This window comes from Tinamus guttatus, unplaced genomic scaffold (genome assembly GCF_059628265.1).
Source record: "Tinamus guttatus ecotype Peru unplaced genomic scaffold, ASM5962826v1 Tinamus_guttatus_pri_ptg000169l, whole genome shotgun sequence".
Classification (NCBI taxonomy): domain Eukaryota; kingdom Metazoa; phylum Chordata; class Aves; order Tinamiformes; family Tinamidae; genus Tinamus; species Tinamus guttatus.
Window position 1 is genome coordinate 3,156,673 of NW_028288703.1, and position 16,776 is coordinate 3,173,448.

Consider the following 16,776-nt stretch of genomic DNA (forward strand, 5'->3'; position numbering starts at 1 on the left):
GAAAAGAACATCTGAAAGTGCTGCCATACCCTACATCTGTCTGTATGTCAAACCACATCCAATGGCTGGAAACCACACTCAACTCAACTTTAAACTTTTTCAAAGCTTACTACCATGTAGGATCCACTGCTAAGCAAAAAAAAAAAAAAAAAAAGAAAACTGTGTCCTTGCAGAGAGAGGACATTAAGATTAGTTATCCTTCAAATGAAATTTAACCAAGAAGGTACCTCCTTTAGCTAATTTAAACTGTTGCACAGTGCTCCTAATGAAAGAAATATTTAATGTAAGTAATTCTGTCAGAGCAAACACAGATATTAAAATCATCTTTTATGAAGACCTTACTTAAAATAAACCTAGAAAGCTAGTTCCTATTAGAGTGAGGGAATAACAACACAATCAGTTCTACAAAGTTTTGATTACTAAAGAAACTGGCACAAACCATTTTGCTCTGATGAAACAAATACTTCTAGACAAGCAATTAATAAAATGGCTTTTTCTAATACATAAAAACATCTCTCCATGGGAGCTTGAGTTCCACCGTTTCTTGTTTGCCCAAACTTGCCCCTTTACCATGTTTTATCATGTTGTAGACACGCTGCCAGTTTTTTTTACTGACATACTAAACAATAGACAAAGCTCTCTTTCATCAAGCTTTCCACTCCAATCGCATACCAGGCAACTAAACACATGGATGGTAGACACTACAGAGTCCTTAAAATCCGCAACGTCTGCCTTAAAACAGAAATTCCCAATACCTGCTCAACAAATCTCTTAGTAAAATATAAATACAGAGAATCTCCACATAAACCAGCAATATAAAGTTTTATTATTACATTAAATCTGTATTTAATACTTAATTAGTGCTTCCCTCTAGCTTCCCCCATGGTTTTAAGTTGAAATCATAATACAAACTCAGTTATCTAAAGAGCTAAAAAAAGACATTTTTACAGTAGATCAAATATGTTAGAAGAATTCTTTTGTTTCCTTTCAGATTGATATAGCACACACTGGAAAAAAAAAATACAGCCCTTCCTCTAATCAGACATGTTGCTAGCAAGCGTTACTGAAACCAAGACAAATGTTCAATACTTCACCTTTTCAAAGAAAATCGTCTGTAAAAAAAAAAAAAAAAAACTTTGGCAACAACATAAAACTTTGAAAAAACGAGTCAAAAACAGTTTGAGCACATCTTTATTATTCTGCTCCAGTGATATTAGGAGAAAAAAAAAAGAGAGAGAGAGAAAAGGGAAAAGCCAATTCCGTACATCAAAATACTGGGACATGATACAACTCAGCCCTGAAAAAAAATCATGCTTTGAAAGAGGGTGGGGAGAGGGAGTTATTTTTGTGATTTGTGCCTTGCAGCCAAACGTGAACGACCCTGAGGAAAGGCTGTGCAGACAAGTCACCGGGAAGATTTAGTAACTGCAGCATGTTAGATCTGTCCTCCCCCCAGCTTCTCTGAGTTATTGCTCTGTGAACTGAGGAATTTTGGAGCAAGGGTTAATCTCGACTAAAATCCATCATAAAGAGTGCTACAGTGTTGCTTTTTTTTATTACAAGTAGCCAAAGTGGCTTTGAAAAAATATAAATGTGTAGAACAACCAGTCGACTGTACAGTGCATCTTACAGGACACAGCCCAGAAAGTGACATTAAAGAACCGCTCTATACACTAGCCCTTGGCCACGACGCGCTTGGCAGTACTACTACGACTTTAATGGCTATAGAGTGAAAAACCAACATCTCGGTTACATCTAAGTCCATCACGCAAGTGGGGTACGTACACCGCGGCACGGGGGGCCCTCTTAGCTGGACACCGCCATGACGCCGTAGCTCTCGGGGCTGCAGCGGCCGCTCCGCCACTCGGCCTTGCAGCCGCTGGGGCGCTCGCGCGCGCGGGCCGCGCCGGGGGGCCGGGGGCTCTCGTAGAGGACGCAGATGGAGCCGTCCTCGCCGATGCGGTAGGACACCTCGAAGGGGTCCACCCAGAGCGTGAGCTCGCTGGGCAGCAGCTGGAAGAGTCTCTCGTGGCTCAGTCCGATCATGCCCGCCGCCTTGCCCACCAGCGGGTCCATGCGGTGGTTGATGCGCACGCAGCGGTAGCCCGAGCCCTTGGAGGGCCGCAGCGGGAACCAGTGGTGCCTGTAGTGCTCTGCGGGGAACAAAGAGGAGCGTCACGGCGGCCCGGCCCGGCCCGCAGGGGGCGCCCCGCGCCCGGCTCACCTCGCAGCGCCTCCTGCAGGCACTCCCGGAAGCGCCGCAGCTGCTCCTCGCCCACGCCGCCGCCGCCGGCGCGCAGCAGGCGGGTCACGAAGGCCGCCGCCGCCGCCGTCTCCGTCCTCATGGCCGCGCCGCCGGCAAGGCCGCTCCGGCAGCGCCGCTCCTGCTGCTGCCCTGCCCCGCGCCGCCGCCGCCAGGGGCCGCCGCCGCCGCCCGCCGCAGCCAATGGCGGCGCGCTCGCGCCGCTGCGTCACAGGCGGCCGCGCCGCCATTGGCCGCGGCGCGCGGGGGGGCGGGGAGCGGCGCCGCAGCGTGAGGCGCACTGTTTGTTTTGCAGGCGGAGGGGGCGGCGCCTCGCAGCCCATTGGTCGCCGCGCGGGAGGGGCGGGGCCAGCACCAAAACAGCTCTCCGTGGGGACGCGGGAGGAAACGCGGGGATCCGGGAAAGCGGGAACGCGCCCAGGGCGGGCGCTCCTAAAAACCCTGCGAGCGACCGGGGCCTTGGCTGAGGGGCTCCCTACCCTCCCCGGCTGCTCTGGGGACCACCGAGGGCTTTTCTTTTAATAATAATAATTAAAAAAAAAAAGGAAAAACTAAAGAGCACCCCACACAGAACAAATAATGCATTTTTTTCCCCTCAGTTTTCTGGAAGAATTATTTTGCTTTGAAAGTTGAAAATTTTATCATAGAGACAGCAAGACTAGATGAATTATCACTACCATATATTCAGCCTTCTTTCACAAATGCTTCTTTTTTAAGCCCATCAAGTCAGACTTACCCTTCTGGTTATTCTGTTCACCTGCAGAGTAATTTATCTTTGGCAAAAATCCCTGGAAAGGAAGAAAAAAAAAGTATAAGCCATTATCTTGTTTATCCTTTTAAAAAGAAACCGAGTATTCTATTGTTCCACTTTTCCTCAATTTCAGCTACAGGGAAAAGGTTCACACAAAACTATGGTTGTATCGGTAATATCGAATATGATTATATATAGGTAAAAATTATAACAATAGTATAAGCACATTCAATTACTCAAAGGAAATTAAATGGAGAACAGCATTAAGACCAAGTAAAGTTTAATCAAGCTCCTTAGATTATTTAATTTAGGGCTGATTTAGTTAAATTAGATTATTTCAATCAGACCACCATTTTCCTCTCAAACTGCCTGTGTACCTTTTGCAAAGGAGACACAGCTGCCCTGCGCTCTCACACCTCACATGCAGGGGAATCAACCCCAGGTCCTGCCTTCTTCCTCATCACCTCAGCAGAGAGGCTGGGAGAAACAGGAGCAGCCAGAAGGCTGCTCACAACAGGTTCCTTTTTGTCTAAAGCGATAACTGCGACAAGAACAATTTTTCACTATTTTTTAACTTATGAACTTAAGAGGGCAGGAGGGCTGCATCCTGTCTGCAAAAAGTACACATAAAAGGAATTATAATCCAATGATAATTTAAGTTTGCTGCCAATCAGAAATACTAGGAAAATTAAAACGAGAAGTTTTCCTGCAGAATATGAATTCTGCAGGTGCTTTTCCCTGGGGACCACAGAGGGATTAGCAGGTGCCTTGGAGCACTGAGGCTCCTTACCAGCCCAGCTTCACAAACAGGCTGCAGGACCACATGGGTGCCCATTGTAGCTACGATCACCTACGTTACGCAGTGCTTGTATCAGCATCAAAACTTTCCCCCCCCCCCAAATCCATTTATACAACTTTTCCAAACAGAGGATGGAACAACAGAAGAACAGCAAATGCACAACCATCTTCCCTGTCGCTAACTACAGGTTTCCAGGACTGAAGTCCTGCAAACGTTGCACCTTCTTGGTGTTTTATCTCAAAAAAAAAAAAAAAAACCCAAATAAAAAACCTTTTTTGCCCCATTTTCTCCATTAAGCAACTGAGCAAGTGACCACTGGGGGAAGCAGCTAGGCCCACAGGGGTCCCCGACAAGACCCAGCAACCTGGCAGCAGCCCTGACAGCACCATGGGTTCCCACCAGAAGCCGCACCGTGACATCACGGCACCATGCAGCTCATGACATCATTGGTCCAACCACGCTCCTGCCGCTGGGTCCCCGCGGTGCCTCGAGGCGTCCCCTCCTCACAACTTGGCACCCATATGACGTCAAACCGGCGTGCCCTGACATCACCTGCTCGCCGTCTGACGTCATCAACCCTCCCCCGCCGCAGCGCTGAGGCAGCGGCACCCGCCTCAGCGCGGCGGCTCGCGGCACGGCCAATCAGCGGCGCGTTTACAGAGCTCGCCGAACTTCGACCAATCGGAGAGGGCGTTACACCCAGACCGCTGCGCGGTTTGACCCTCGCGCGCCGCCGTGGGGCTGTGGGTGCGGTGTGCGGGGTGCCCGCGGCAGAGCGCGCTCGGCCCTGATTGGCTGGCTGCGTGGCGCGGGACGCGCGGGTGGAGGAGGCGGCAGTCGCTCGCCCTGAGGCGCCGCTTGCCGGGAGGTGCCGCCATGGCGGCGCTGGGCAGCAAGAAGCGGAGCGGCGCGGCGCTCTGGGCCGCCCCCTGCCCCCCGCCCGCCCGCGGCCTCGACAACGGCTTCCCGCCCCACAAGCGGCCCAAGAGCGGCGAGGCAGCAGCCGCCGCCGTTGCCGACCCCTTCGGCGAGCAGGATGACTTCACGGCCGACGAGCTGGAGGAGATCGATATCCTGGCGTCGCAGGCGCTGTCGCAGGGCGGCGGCGAGTCCCCCCCGAGAGGCGCCTGGGGCGCCCGGGCCTCCTTTGCGCTGGGCAACGGCAGTGCGCAGCCGGCGGCCGGGAGGCCCGGGGGCGGCGGCATCGCCGGTGGGAGAAGGAAAGGTGGGAAAGATCCCTGTTTTACACTAGGAAACGCTGCTGTGGCCCGTGTTAGCAGCTGGTGTTCTGCATTACTGCCTTATCCCTCAGAAAGGACAGTGCCCTGGTCATAAATACAGCACAAGGGACTGAATTTCTGTATGTGTTGGCACTGCTGGTATTTATAGTTCCTCCAGATCAAAATGTTTTCTGTTAGCCCTTGCTCGTGCAGGTGGCAGTAACTAAACTACCTCGCTAGCATTGGCTGCAGTTGCTGCGGTTCAGGTAGTAATTCTGTGTATGCTCCTATGTATTAATACACTAGAAATGGTTTTGAGGGTGGGGGAAGGAGATTTTCCTTCTCTATTCTACAGATTCCTGCACAAACTGTAATAAAGTTACTGCCATGATCAGATGTGTGCAAATTAACTATTTTTAGTGACAAAGTATTAAAAAACATGTGGTGGTGGATAACACAATTTTTAGGTGTTGGATCATCGCTGATGTTTCTCGTTCTTGCTTCTTTTTTTTTTTTCCTTCCGTGGAACAGGAAGCATTGCAGACGATGGTCTGATTAGAGAAGCATTCCAGTTTGAAGTATTGCAAACACAGCATGATGAAATTAAGCAAAAGGTTAGCAATATCTTTTCTTCCTCTTTAGATTCCTTGCTATAGGAAGGCATGTATGTCACATCTTTCTGATATGGTCGATTAAAAGGCAGGTAGAGTTTGTTCCTAGTTGTGTTTTTCAATCTTCTGATATATAAAAAGCATCATTCTAAAATCAGCATGCACACCATGTTCAATACAGGGATAAAGCATAGCTTTATATTGTGGTTAGATGTGTTCTTCGTGATTTTCTGGATAGCTACTTCTGTTCCAGTCCTATTTCTTAGTGATGATGTATCTCTGGATGTTACAGGAACATATACCTTTATTGTATTATAGTTCTGTCAGAGAAAACAGTAGTCGAGCCTGATTTAATCAGAAACAGATAAAAAGCAGCACTGCAGAAGGTCTGAACTGGATAACAGAAGCATTATCTCCATAGAAAGAAAAAATTGCAACACTTTCAACAGCAGAGATAATGATGCATGTTTCTGGTTAAAGATGTAATCCAATGAAATTCATCTGTTTGCAGCTGAAAGAAATGCAAGATGAAATTCTTACTAAAAATGGAGAAATTAAAATATTGCGAGACTCAATGCAGCAGATGGAGTATGCTATAGAGGAACAGAAAAAATCTTATACTCTACTGGAACAGGAGAAATCTCAGATCCTAAGCGAAAAAGAAAAAGAGTTCTCCAGAAAGGTTTGTAACTGTCTTAATTATTTGTACCTCACATGCAGAAAGTAGTTTTATGACTTCAATGGTGCCACAGGCCTTTTGGTCAAAGTGAGGGCATTTGTGTGAAATTTCAAAAATAGTTATGCATTAATTTTGTTATCTAGAAAAAAAATAAGAACTTTTTCAGAGTTTTCTTTTGCTAAAAGAATAAGCTTAATGGCAGAGGTTTTTTCTTTTAAGGGATTCCCTGAGCATTACAAATAGAACATATTCTAAAATGGAAAAATTTGGGCAGCACATGCCCTGTGACTGTGATCATCTGATTGCTGTTCCTATTGCATTCATTTTTCTCAGAGCCTTGAGAATGACAGTGGCTGCTAATGTGCTGTTTACTTCCTTGTTAAGGACCTCTGCAGTTGTGACACCATTATTTGATTCTCCTACAGTAAAACCATGCGTTTTCTTTCATCTTTCAGCTGATTTCATTACAGTCAGAGTTGCAGTTCAAAGACGCAGAAATGAATGAGTTAAGAACACGACTTCAGAACAGTGAAAGAAATAGGCTTGTTACTCCAACGGTTTTAACGCCAAGGTACCAATTTTGGGAAATGGAATTTGTTTGCATTTTTACAATGCATGGGCTTAAAGTGTTGTACATGTTTTCTTTCTTCATGTAACTTAGTTCCGTTTTCTTGAAATAATACAACAAAAAGTCTTTTGACTACCATGGAACTTGCTCTCAAAGAGTTTTCCACGTCTGACACAAACGCAGAGGGAAAAGCTTGTTGCTTGCTGCACAGACTTCTCAATATAATGTATGTTATACTCGGCTGCTATAGTCAGCATACATCAGCTGTTTGCTTCAACATATCTGAAGACTGAAAAACATAAAACTCTATCCAGATCAGTCCTTCAATTCGTGTTCATTTTATTGAAAGAAACTGTAGTACTGTCTTACTTGGAAGTTTTTCCATTTTGCCACTCTCTTTCAATGAAATGAAGAGCAGTTGCTGTCTTCCAAAAGACAGAAAACTCTGCTAGGGTGAAACTTCCAAGTCCTCACTTTTGGTGTTGCAACTACTCTGTAGTTCTTCTCTGACCAGTAACCTCTATGGCTTTGTGTGAGAGGAGAAAGAAAATACAGAGGGATGCTGAGCATATCTCTCTGCTCATCTGATTAGCTCTAAATTGTACAAAGTATATTTGTTTATGATCTTCTGGTTGTTTTGGGGAGTGATTGTATGAATTTCTCCAGTGTTTCCTAGAGCTGATTCCTGGTTTATTTGAAGCCCATTCTGTTCCCTCAGGGAACAGAAAGAACATCCAACGTCATGCCTCTCCATACATATTAGTCCAAGATAATAATTGCTTCCTGCCTTAAGATTTTTGAGTTTTAGGAAACTTAATAGATGTGTTCTTAAAATTTGAGAGCTAGACTTGATGGCCTAGAAACCCAGGTTTTCCTTTCTGGAATAATTTTCAATGAACTGAAATCTTCCAGTATATTACAATTCCTATGGTGTACTCTAAACTGGATATCTTGCAATACAAAAGATGAAGCTTTTCTCAGACGAAATGTTCTACAATAAGCTGTTCTTTTCCTAAACGTATATTCATTGTTTGTACAGGTGAAGTCATTCTTTTTTTTGTGAGGAATCTGCTTTTGCAGATTATAAATTAGCTGAAAATATAAACTATTATTTTAAAATTTCTTCTTGAAATCCCTTTAAAATAGTTTATATTTTTAGCTTTCTTCTTGAAATCCCTTTAAAATATTAATATTGCCAAAGTTATTAAACAGTGATCTGTTATCTAATAAAGTAACGAGGCAAAAAGTGTTTCACCAGAGCACTTGATTTTTATTTTAGTCCTAAAAAAAATCATGCAATCCCAGTGAAATCAGAAGGATGCTCTCCACAGCCTGGAAAAAGATCTTTTCCTACAAAAGAATCTTTCAATGCTGAAATGTCCACTAGACCATCTTCCTCTTCAGGAAATATGTTTATCCAGAGCTCTTTGATCAAGGAAGGTAAGGTGATACATAACTTGCAACATTTTCAGCTACGTATACAAAATTCTACCTTAGGTAAGGCTGGTTGTTGTTGCTTTTTATACAATGTGGCTAAACAGTTTCAGTAACTTCACTGTAGGAAAAAACCCAAAGTTTTTCTTTAATTTTTGTCTCTGCTTAAAATTTTTTGATCTAAATTTTTGTTAAACAGCAGCAACTGAAAGTTGCACTGATATGTTCTCACCTCGTGCCTTGTATGTTGGTTGTAGTGAGCAACTTTCCTTTATTAGGTGATGAACTTAAATATCCAAATTAGTGCCTGCCTTTCTCACTAAAGAAGCCAGAACAAGAAATACTTGTCATGTTTCTTTAATAGGACTGCAATTAACTTAGAGATTTGTTTATTACCGTGCTTTGGTTTTAATAAGCAGACCTTTTTTGGCAGTTTTTTGTAAGTGGTTTATGTTTAGCCATGTCAAAAAAAAAAAAAGGAAAAAAAGGAAAAAAAGAACTGAAACAGTTTATTCATTTCCTATTTTATATGTACTTCTCAAATATATCTTGAAATGAATTGAGCAAAATGTAGGAAATAAATATAAGTTGTATTTGGAGATCGCTAGCAATAAGCAAACAGTAGGCTTGAAACATAACTCTTGCTATTCCCTTCAGACCCTTGCTTCAACAGGGATGAGCCCCAGTTACCAACACTCAGTATTCCTATTTGTTGGAAAGTGACACTGATTATTTGTCTTCTGAACCATACAAGGCTTTGGGCCTCACTTCTGGGTCATAAGCATGATGGATGTAGCTGACTAAAAGATTATGAAGTGTTCAAACATACTAAGGTTTCTGAGAAATGTATGTTTATTTTTAACTAATACAATCAGGTAAAACTCTGCTAGTTGTGGGAAGTCAGCTTTAGGGTTTTTTTTCTAGAGGAAAAGAAGGGAGCAATGGTACTGAAGAATCTGTAGAACATTCAGCAGTAAAGGTGAAATTTTAGTCAGCTTTCTAATTTCTTTTGCCAAGTAGTCAGTTTTGCTTGGTACACAGCTCTTAGTAATAGCAAATTAATACTATAGTTGAATTTTACAAGATAAATGTTTTCAGTGGTCTACGATCTATTTACTTGCTGTATCACAAAAACAGTTATTTGAATGCGTGTAAAGCATAGATACAGATTTTTAAACAATCTAGTTCTAATATTAGAATTATCCTTATTATTGTTTTAGAGAGCAAGATACTTTATCCTGAAGATTTATCTGTGAAGCAAGAAGCAAAGGGAAAAAACAATTCCTACAACTCTGTACATAAGCAAAACACTCAAGGTAATTTAATCTCTTAATAAAAGTATTTCTGAGGAACAATTGAAACACAATTATCAAGCAGTGTGGTAGTGATGAGACTGCTGTGTACAACATCACTGCAGAATTGTGTTAGTGACCTGTCTCTTTATTACTTTGAATATTGTGATTCTGCAGTAAAATATATATCTTGTTTCCTAACAACACTACTACACTGTTATTGTATGGAAGAAAAATATTGTTGGCCAGATTTTTGGTTTATAGAATACAAATCAAAGTTGGTTATTACAAGACTGATTCTATCAATATGAATGTTATGCTTGCTTTTTATTGTAAATAGTTATAAAGCAAGAAAAATGCACATTTTTTATGTAAGCAAAAACAATTAGAGGAACACGTACAACAGTCAACACCAGGAAATCTTCAATGTACGATTTTATTTTGATTTCAGAACACAATCGTGTCACATGTTTTTAAGGTCTGGACCAGAACTTGTAGGGCAAGTGAATGGGATAGCTGGCTTGAGATATTTTATGAATAAGAAATTATAATGTAATATACCTATACATCTAATTTAGTTACTATTTATATCATATTTTAGTATTTCTGGAAATCATTCTGTAATTAGAAGTAGAGAAGGACAGCAGCATTGTAATAAAAAAAAAAAAGAGATCACGTATACTGTAAAAAAAAAAAAAAAAAAAAGTTAATCTTTTGGAATACGATTTTTCTTTTAATATTTATATTATAGATGATAGTAAAGGTATTCCAAAGATAATTATTTATCCTTTCAGGTTCTATCTTACTAAGTGCATTGATGAAGCAGCCTGTTGTCCCTGGGTCTTTACTAGGGCTCTGTCATCTTCTTAGCAGTAACTGTGATGCTCTACCAGGAGCTGCCTTGAAGCCTAAGTTTTTGGATTCGTAAGTTTGTGGTTTTTGTTTTTTAAATCCTAAACTCTATACTAAGGAGGGATCACTCATGTAAGAAACTACATTATTTATGTCAGATGCTCTTTTGGTTAGGCCATTTGATGAAAAAATGAACACCATTCTGCATTTTTGTTTATTAAGAATAACAATTATTGTAGGTACTAAACGCTTTAGCAGCACTAGAACTATTGTAATTTTGTATTGGGGGAGGCAGAGAAACATGTTTTTAGGAACCTCAGAATGGTTGTTAGCACCTGTTATTGTTAATGATTTGAGAGCATGGAATTTGCATTACAGAGGGAGAAGCATATGTGGGGATACTTGAAACAGGGATATACACTTGATCAAGAGAAACACTGAAAAGCGGATCAGAAAAAACAGTAGAGCTTATGTTTGTCTAAATTATATATTTTTTAATATAAAAATAATTGGATGAATATGCTTTTAAAAAATACTGTAACCCATATTTCAAGTGTTTGTGCAATAACACTTGATATGCTTTCTTTTTAAAAAAACAAAAACTGTTGAAGTATTTCCCTTCTTTTAATTTTATTTGGTTAGGAAGTCCACAGGAATACCCAGCAACAGGACAACTCGAGAAGAAATTGCTTCTCTTGTATCCCTGAGAGAAGCACAGAAACTTGCAATAACAGGATTGAACTTGATTGCTATGGATGAAGAGTCATCTGAAGGAAACCGAGCAGAAGGTGGGGAAGAGTTTTCACACCTCAAACGTTGCAAGATCCGAGGTGCTGTGCATCTCTTGCCCTTGGTAGAACACTATGTTGGTGCATACTGTCAAGCAGTACAACTGGCAGACAAGTCAGTAACTGGTTCTTGTGGAAGCCATTCTGTTGTTTCTTCCAGAACTAACACAAATGTGGTATCAAGTAAGGAAGACTTCAGATCATCTCTTGAAGAAACTACAGTTGTATCTCTGGGCATTCTTTATTATTTGGCATTTTATAGCTGGGATGTTGTTCACACATTGCTTTCTTCTGAAATAGAAAGAGACTCTGCTGTTGGAGATGAGCAGATTTCCAAGAGGGACAAAAATACGTTGTGTGACAATCAGTGCGGTAATAAAGAAGATGCCAGAACACAAGGAGGATTACATGTTGCTCCACAGGATGAACCTAATGATGATCGAGCTCAACACTCTTTGTTCAAAAAGCTGCTTCAGGTTTTAGCTTTTTCTGCTACCAAAGGCTCCCAGATTGATAGTATACTGAACCAAAGCCTAAAGGTTTTGGTAAAATTAGCAGAAAACTCAACAATGGACTTGCTAATAATGTAAGTCAGAGATAGCATTAAAATATCCCATACCCTTCATTGAGTAGAAGACTTTAATCTCTGTTGAAACTCTAATTTGTGCAGATGACCATAAAAATTATGACATCAATGTGACACGTTCCAGTGCTTTGCTGCTCATGAATTTGATAACTGCCCTACATCAGTGACAAAATTTGATTATAAATTTATATTAACTAATTGTTGTTGCCTTGTTACATTGTTGTAGCTTGAAAGTAAGAAAACTTCTTAAGACTATAGGTGGTTGATTAGAATATCTATAACATTCATTCTGGATTGCTTTTTTGTTGTTGTTTGCAATTGCTGGTATATGCTTAAGGAAGGGAAACACTTGGCTTTCATTCTGGCAAGGAAATTTTGCCTGCTAATAGTCTAAAATACAATCATAGTGTGAACTGCAGAATATAATGGAAAATATTTTCAGTGCACTTTTTTTTTATGGCATGTAATTTGAGATCAGGTGTGTTCAGAATGGCTAAAAAGGCACAAATTATGATGCTCTGTACAAGAAATGGGATATTACTCTACTTATCGGTGCATTTCCCATGTTTAATTCTGATTTTCGTTTAAAGTTTTCAGGACTTATTAAATAGCCAGACACTGTTCCGTTGTCTGTGTCCAGACACCCCTTTGCATGCCGTCCTTTTGACCGTGAGACTCCTGTCTATATTTGCTCAACATCGCGTGTTGGTTGCTCAACTTTGTTCTCATTCAGGTAAAAAATTGCCTAATGCAGAAGATTTTTATCAATTGAATGTTAGTTAGCATGACTTAAGGTAATAAAAGTAAGCCTTGCTGAACTGTATTAAAACCTAGAAAGGTAGACCCTAGTCTGTTAGGTGAACCTTGCTTTCTACTACTGAGTTTCAGTTATTGTTTGGAAAGTATTTTATCTTCTGATATGTCTGCAGGGCTTTTGACACCCATGTAGATTTTTAAAACCACTTTCAAGATTCACGCTTATTATATTAAAAGTTGATGAGGAAAAAGGGCTTTTGAGGTGGTAAAGGTAATTCCAGGCTGTAGAATATCTGCACTTTGTGACATTGTAAGTTTGCGGATTTCAGTGATTTGTGCGACAAAGTCCAGTTCCTTATCAATGAGGGAGGGAATATTATGTTAAGTTTAGAGATATTAAGTGATACCTTTTTTTTTTTTTTAGCACTGCTTAAAAAGTCTGCAGTCTATGTATTTTCTGTAATGTTTTCCTCTGACAAAATTAATCATTGTCATAAAGAGTTGAATGTTTGGGAAAAGAACAAAGCTGTCTTTATTTCAGACACATGCCTTCTTCTTGCACTGTACATGTATATTACATCAAGACCAGATAAATCTGCATCTGAAATGCTTTGGCTTCAGTTAGAACAACAGGTAAATGCACAATTTTGTACAAGTGTGTTTTTCTTGCTATTTCCTGTTTGGGCTGGTGAGGGAGCAAGAGGATGCCCAAATTGACTGAAAAAAGAAAAAGAGTTCTCAGCCCAACAGAAACTGAACATCTCAGACTTCAGTTGGCCTCTGTAGTGAGGGATTATGTTTGCTTTTAAGAGCTGCTGTTTGGAAAAAAAAAAAGTGTGTGAGGGGAAACTATTGTTGAAGATAATGTCTTCAAGACATTATTGTATGTCATTACATAGCAGTCATAGTGAAGTCATTAAAAACAGGAAATGTCGTAGGATATTCAACATGTTCAAGACCTTTGTGGTCAAATGTTTGAAATTTTAGTCCACTTTTACAGTGGTAGAAGAGTAAAAGGAAGCAGAATCTGTGTTTCATTTTGATTGCACTAATTGCTTCTGAACTGACGAGTTGTATTATGCATGAATGACAGTCTGTGGCAACTGATCATTATATTAATTGCATTTAGTGAAATAGTAACTGGCTGTATAGCAGTCATTAAATATAGGAAGAAGGCTTTTGTACTCAGTTTGTACTGACAGTGGCAAGTTGTTCAGTGGCATTCTACCATTTTGCTCCACTTGAAAGATTTTTGAACCATTTTGTAAAACTACTTTTACTGTCTTCTTGCCTGCACTGTTATGTAAAATACATTTTACATCCACTGAAATAAGTCTTATTTTACCTTGCCAGCTCTTCTCGTCAGAAAGCTGGAAAGGTTTCTGTATAATGCAAATTCCATCTCTAAAGTTTTCAGAAAAATTGTTAACAAATTTTGGGGGGAGAGGCAGAGGGATCAACTTTTAACTAAAAGAAATGCTTGAAACTGTAATGAAATGTCATTTTTTACTTCCCTTTATTCGCAGCATAATTATTTGATAATTCTGCAGAACCCTAGTACTCACTGTAATGCACTCTGCGTGTTTTTGTAATAGACGCTTAGACTCCTGACAAGTTGCATGCGGTGTTCCAGTCCAGCAGTTTCACTCTTTGCCACTGACTGCCAATGTAACCTTGAGGTATGTCACCAGTGTTGAGTCTAACCTACTGAAAACTTCAAGATACACCTAACAATATTAAATACCTTTATGCCTTTTTTTAGCTGCCCTTGAACAGAGCTGTACTGTATTTTAAAAGCTGCCTTCTCCAGAAAAGCTTGCTTTTCCTTGCTAGAAAATATGTCAAGACTGGGATGTTTGAAAAGGTTGATAAGATCATAATGAGATAAGTGTTCTGTCATTGTAACTTTGTGTACTGAGTCATTTTATTCCTCTTCCAGGTGGTCAAGGCACTAATTGTCATGTTACACAGACAATGGATGAAGATCAGAAGGTCTGAGAGCACCTTGTGTACATACAAAGAACATGTTCTTCAGTTTTTACGGGATGCTGTTTTACTCTTACACAGTCTATCTCAGAAAGATAAACTGTTTCATGAACACTGTTTGGAAGTGCTCCATCAATATGACCAAGCCATGCCTGGTGTAAGAGCCATTCTCAAAAAAACTAAAAAATTGAGTGCCTGTGAAGGTAAGAATTAGTAAAATTATAAGTTGCTTGTGTGTGTGTGTGTGGTGGAGGGTTGGTTTTGTTTGTTTCCTTTTTGATACTAGGGAAATGGCAATTCCATTTGTGCCCTTTTCCTCATTTAACAAGTACCATGTACTAAATACCATGAATGTCTGTTGCTCAGACCAAGAGGGCAATCTATAATGTAGTGTTCCTCAAACTTTATTATACTGAACCACTGCTGTTTAATATTTTTTTCTCTCTTTTCTCTATACAAATATGCTCCTACCATCTGATCAATGAAAACCTGTCCTCCAGCTTTGTTTTAGCTTAGCCATCCATATTAAATATTCTCTCTCTCTAAAAATCATTACTCCTTGTCTCCAACTAGCATTACCTCTGTTCTATTCCCTGCATCTTCAACTATATATTTTTTTCTTCCTCTTTCCTCCCTGGCTCTTCCTCTACTTACCTCAATGCTTTTCCAGCAAAGACACTTATCAGGACTTGCCCTGGCTTTGCACATTTCCTGTCTCTGCTTCCTATAGCCAGTTCCTCTATAGAAGTTGTCTTTCATCTCAGAGCTGTTGTGTTATTTCTTCATTCAGTCATAGAATTATTTACTTCTGTGTCTTAAAGCTAGTGTGAAGATGATGCTCTTGTGTCAGTATGAAGGTTGCTGCTAAATGTCAGACAATGTATCTGGCCGTATTTAGAGCCAAGTGGTAAATGTTGCCGTGTTGGGAGGAGCATTGCATCAGAAAGGCAGTGCCAGTGCAAGCTGGCCAGTGCTCTGAAGTGACTTGCAAATGTGATTTTCTTGTTGCAGAGCTGATTTTGGATGAATTGTATCCTCCTGAACCAGAAGAGGAAGATCAAGGAATGGACTCCAGCTAGCTAACATCTAGCAAGATCTCTATCCTTCCTTAGCTAAAACTTATTAATCATTGTCAGTGTAAATCTGAAATTTAAATGAACTATTTTAAGTGATAAAGATGTAACTGATATAAAAGAAAATGTGATGTAAGAAACAATTATACTGAAATGTACTGTTTTGCTGTGCAAAACTGCTTGTTGGCTTATGAATCGTTTTCCTTGTGAATTTTATCCCTCATGAAATCGCTGCAGATGAACTGAAACTTCACTATTGTGTTCTCCATTTTATTGTGACTACAGCCTTGTGATGTTGAAGGTGATGGATGTTGGGATCACTGAGCTGATACGGAAGTGTTTTGAAAATATTTTCTCTGTTCTGTATCTTTTGCAGATGTAGCTTTCTTGCTTGATTTCAAGAATTTTCATGCTGACATTAGTAAATAGTTTACTGTGATTTTAAAACTTTTTTTGTAGAAAAAACTTACAGTTTGCAGTTAAGTTCTGTGCAAGAAATTCATCAAAACCCTCTAGTGATTACCTCAGTGCACTTATTTTCCTCAATTTCATATTTCTGCTGAAAGTCCAAGTATTGAGGTGCCAAACTTATCTTAGATAAATGAGATGGTGAATGTTGAAGATAATACTCTCTTATTATGCAAGAGGAGAATGTTTAGTCTGTGCAGAATAACAATTTTTTGATTGTAGTATCAGAATGTGCTGGAGTTATTTCTGCTGAGTTATTTCCCTGAGCAACAAACAGGGGCTTTGCCCTTTCAGATCTGTTTATCGTCTTGCTTGCAGGTATCCTGCAACCTGAACCCTAGGTCATAAAAAGGGAAGTATAAATGCTACTAAAATAGGTGCACAGACTTGCCTTTTAACTAGTTCTGAAAGTCTTAGTTCTTGTCTGTGTGTGTTTTTTGTTGTTGTTGTTTTGTTTTTTAAACTTTAGTTACAGTAATTACAAATAAATGCTGCCTCCTCTTTCTGCTACAGCTGGCAGCTTGCTGCCAGGCCTGGCCTGTTCACTGCTGTAACACAACCTCTCTGCAAGCCACTGACGGGACCTCCCAGCAAAAGGTTTCGGTTCTGCTGCAGCAGCTGGAGGAGGAGTGTCATTTTCCTGCTGAAGT

At 40.5% G+C, this 16,776-nt stretch overlaps 2 protein-coding genes across 3 annotated transcripts; one reads left to right on the forward strand and one right to left on the reverse strand.

The window, feature by feature from the left end:
• Positions 1-1,175: 1,175 nt before the first annotated feature.
• LOC148594991 (protein BTG1-like) lies at positions 1,176-3,051 on the reverse strand. Its single transcript, XM_088522907.1, has 3 exons — positions 3,000-3,051; positions 2,225-2,466; positions 1,176-2,153 (listed from the first exon to the last, which is right to left on the reverse strand). The coding sequence occupies exons 2-3, from the start codon at positions 2,343-2,345 to the stop codon at positions 1,807-1,809; spliced, it is 468 nt and encodes a 155-aa protein (XP_088379033.1). The 5' UTR covers positions 2,346-2,466; positions 3,000-3,051; the 3' UTR covers positions 1,176-1,806.
• Positions 3,052-4,689: 1,638 nt separating this feature from the next.
• On the forward strand, positions 4,690-16,108 carry ATRIP (ATR interacting protein). Of its 2 annotated transcripts, XM_010212287.2 has the most exons (13): positions 4,690-5,038; positions 5,565-5,647; positions 6,156-6,326; positions 6,779-6,894; positions 8,171-8,331; positions 9,546-9,641; positions 10,412-10,541; positions 11,112-11,843; positions 12,434-12,576; positions 13,141-13,232; positions 14,195-14,278; positions 14,539-14,788; positions 15,597-16,108. In XM_010212287.2, the coding sequence occupies exons 1-13, from the start codon at positions 4,690-4,692 to the stop codon at positions 15,662-15,664; spliced, it is 2,475 nt and encodes an 824-aa protein (XP_010210589.2). In that variant the 3' UTR covers positions 15,665-16,108. The 2 variants fall into 2 exon arrangements, with proteins under 2 accessions (XP_010210589.2, XP_088379034.1); XM_088522908.1 differs by lacking the exon at positions 14,195-14,278.
• The last annotated feature ends 668 nt before the right edge of the window (positions 16,109-16,776 follow it).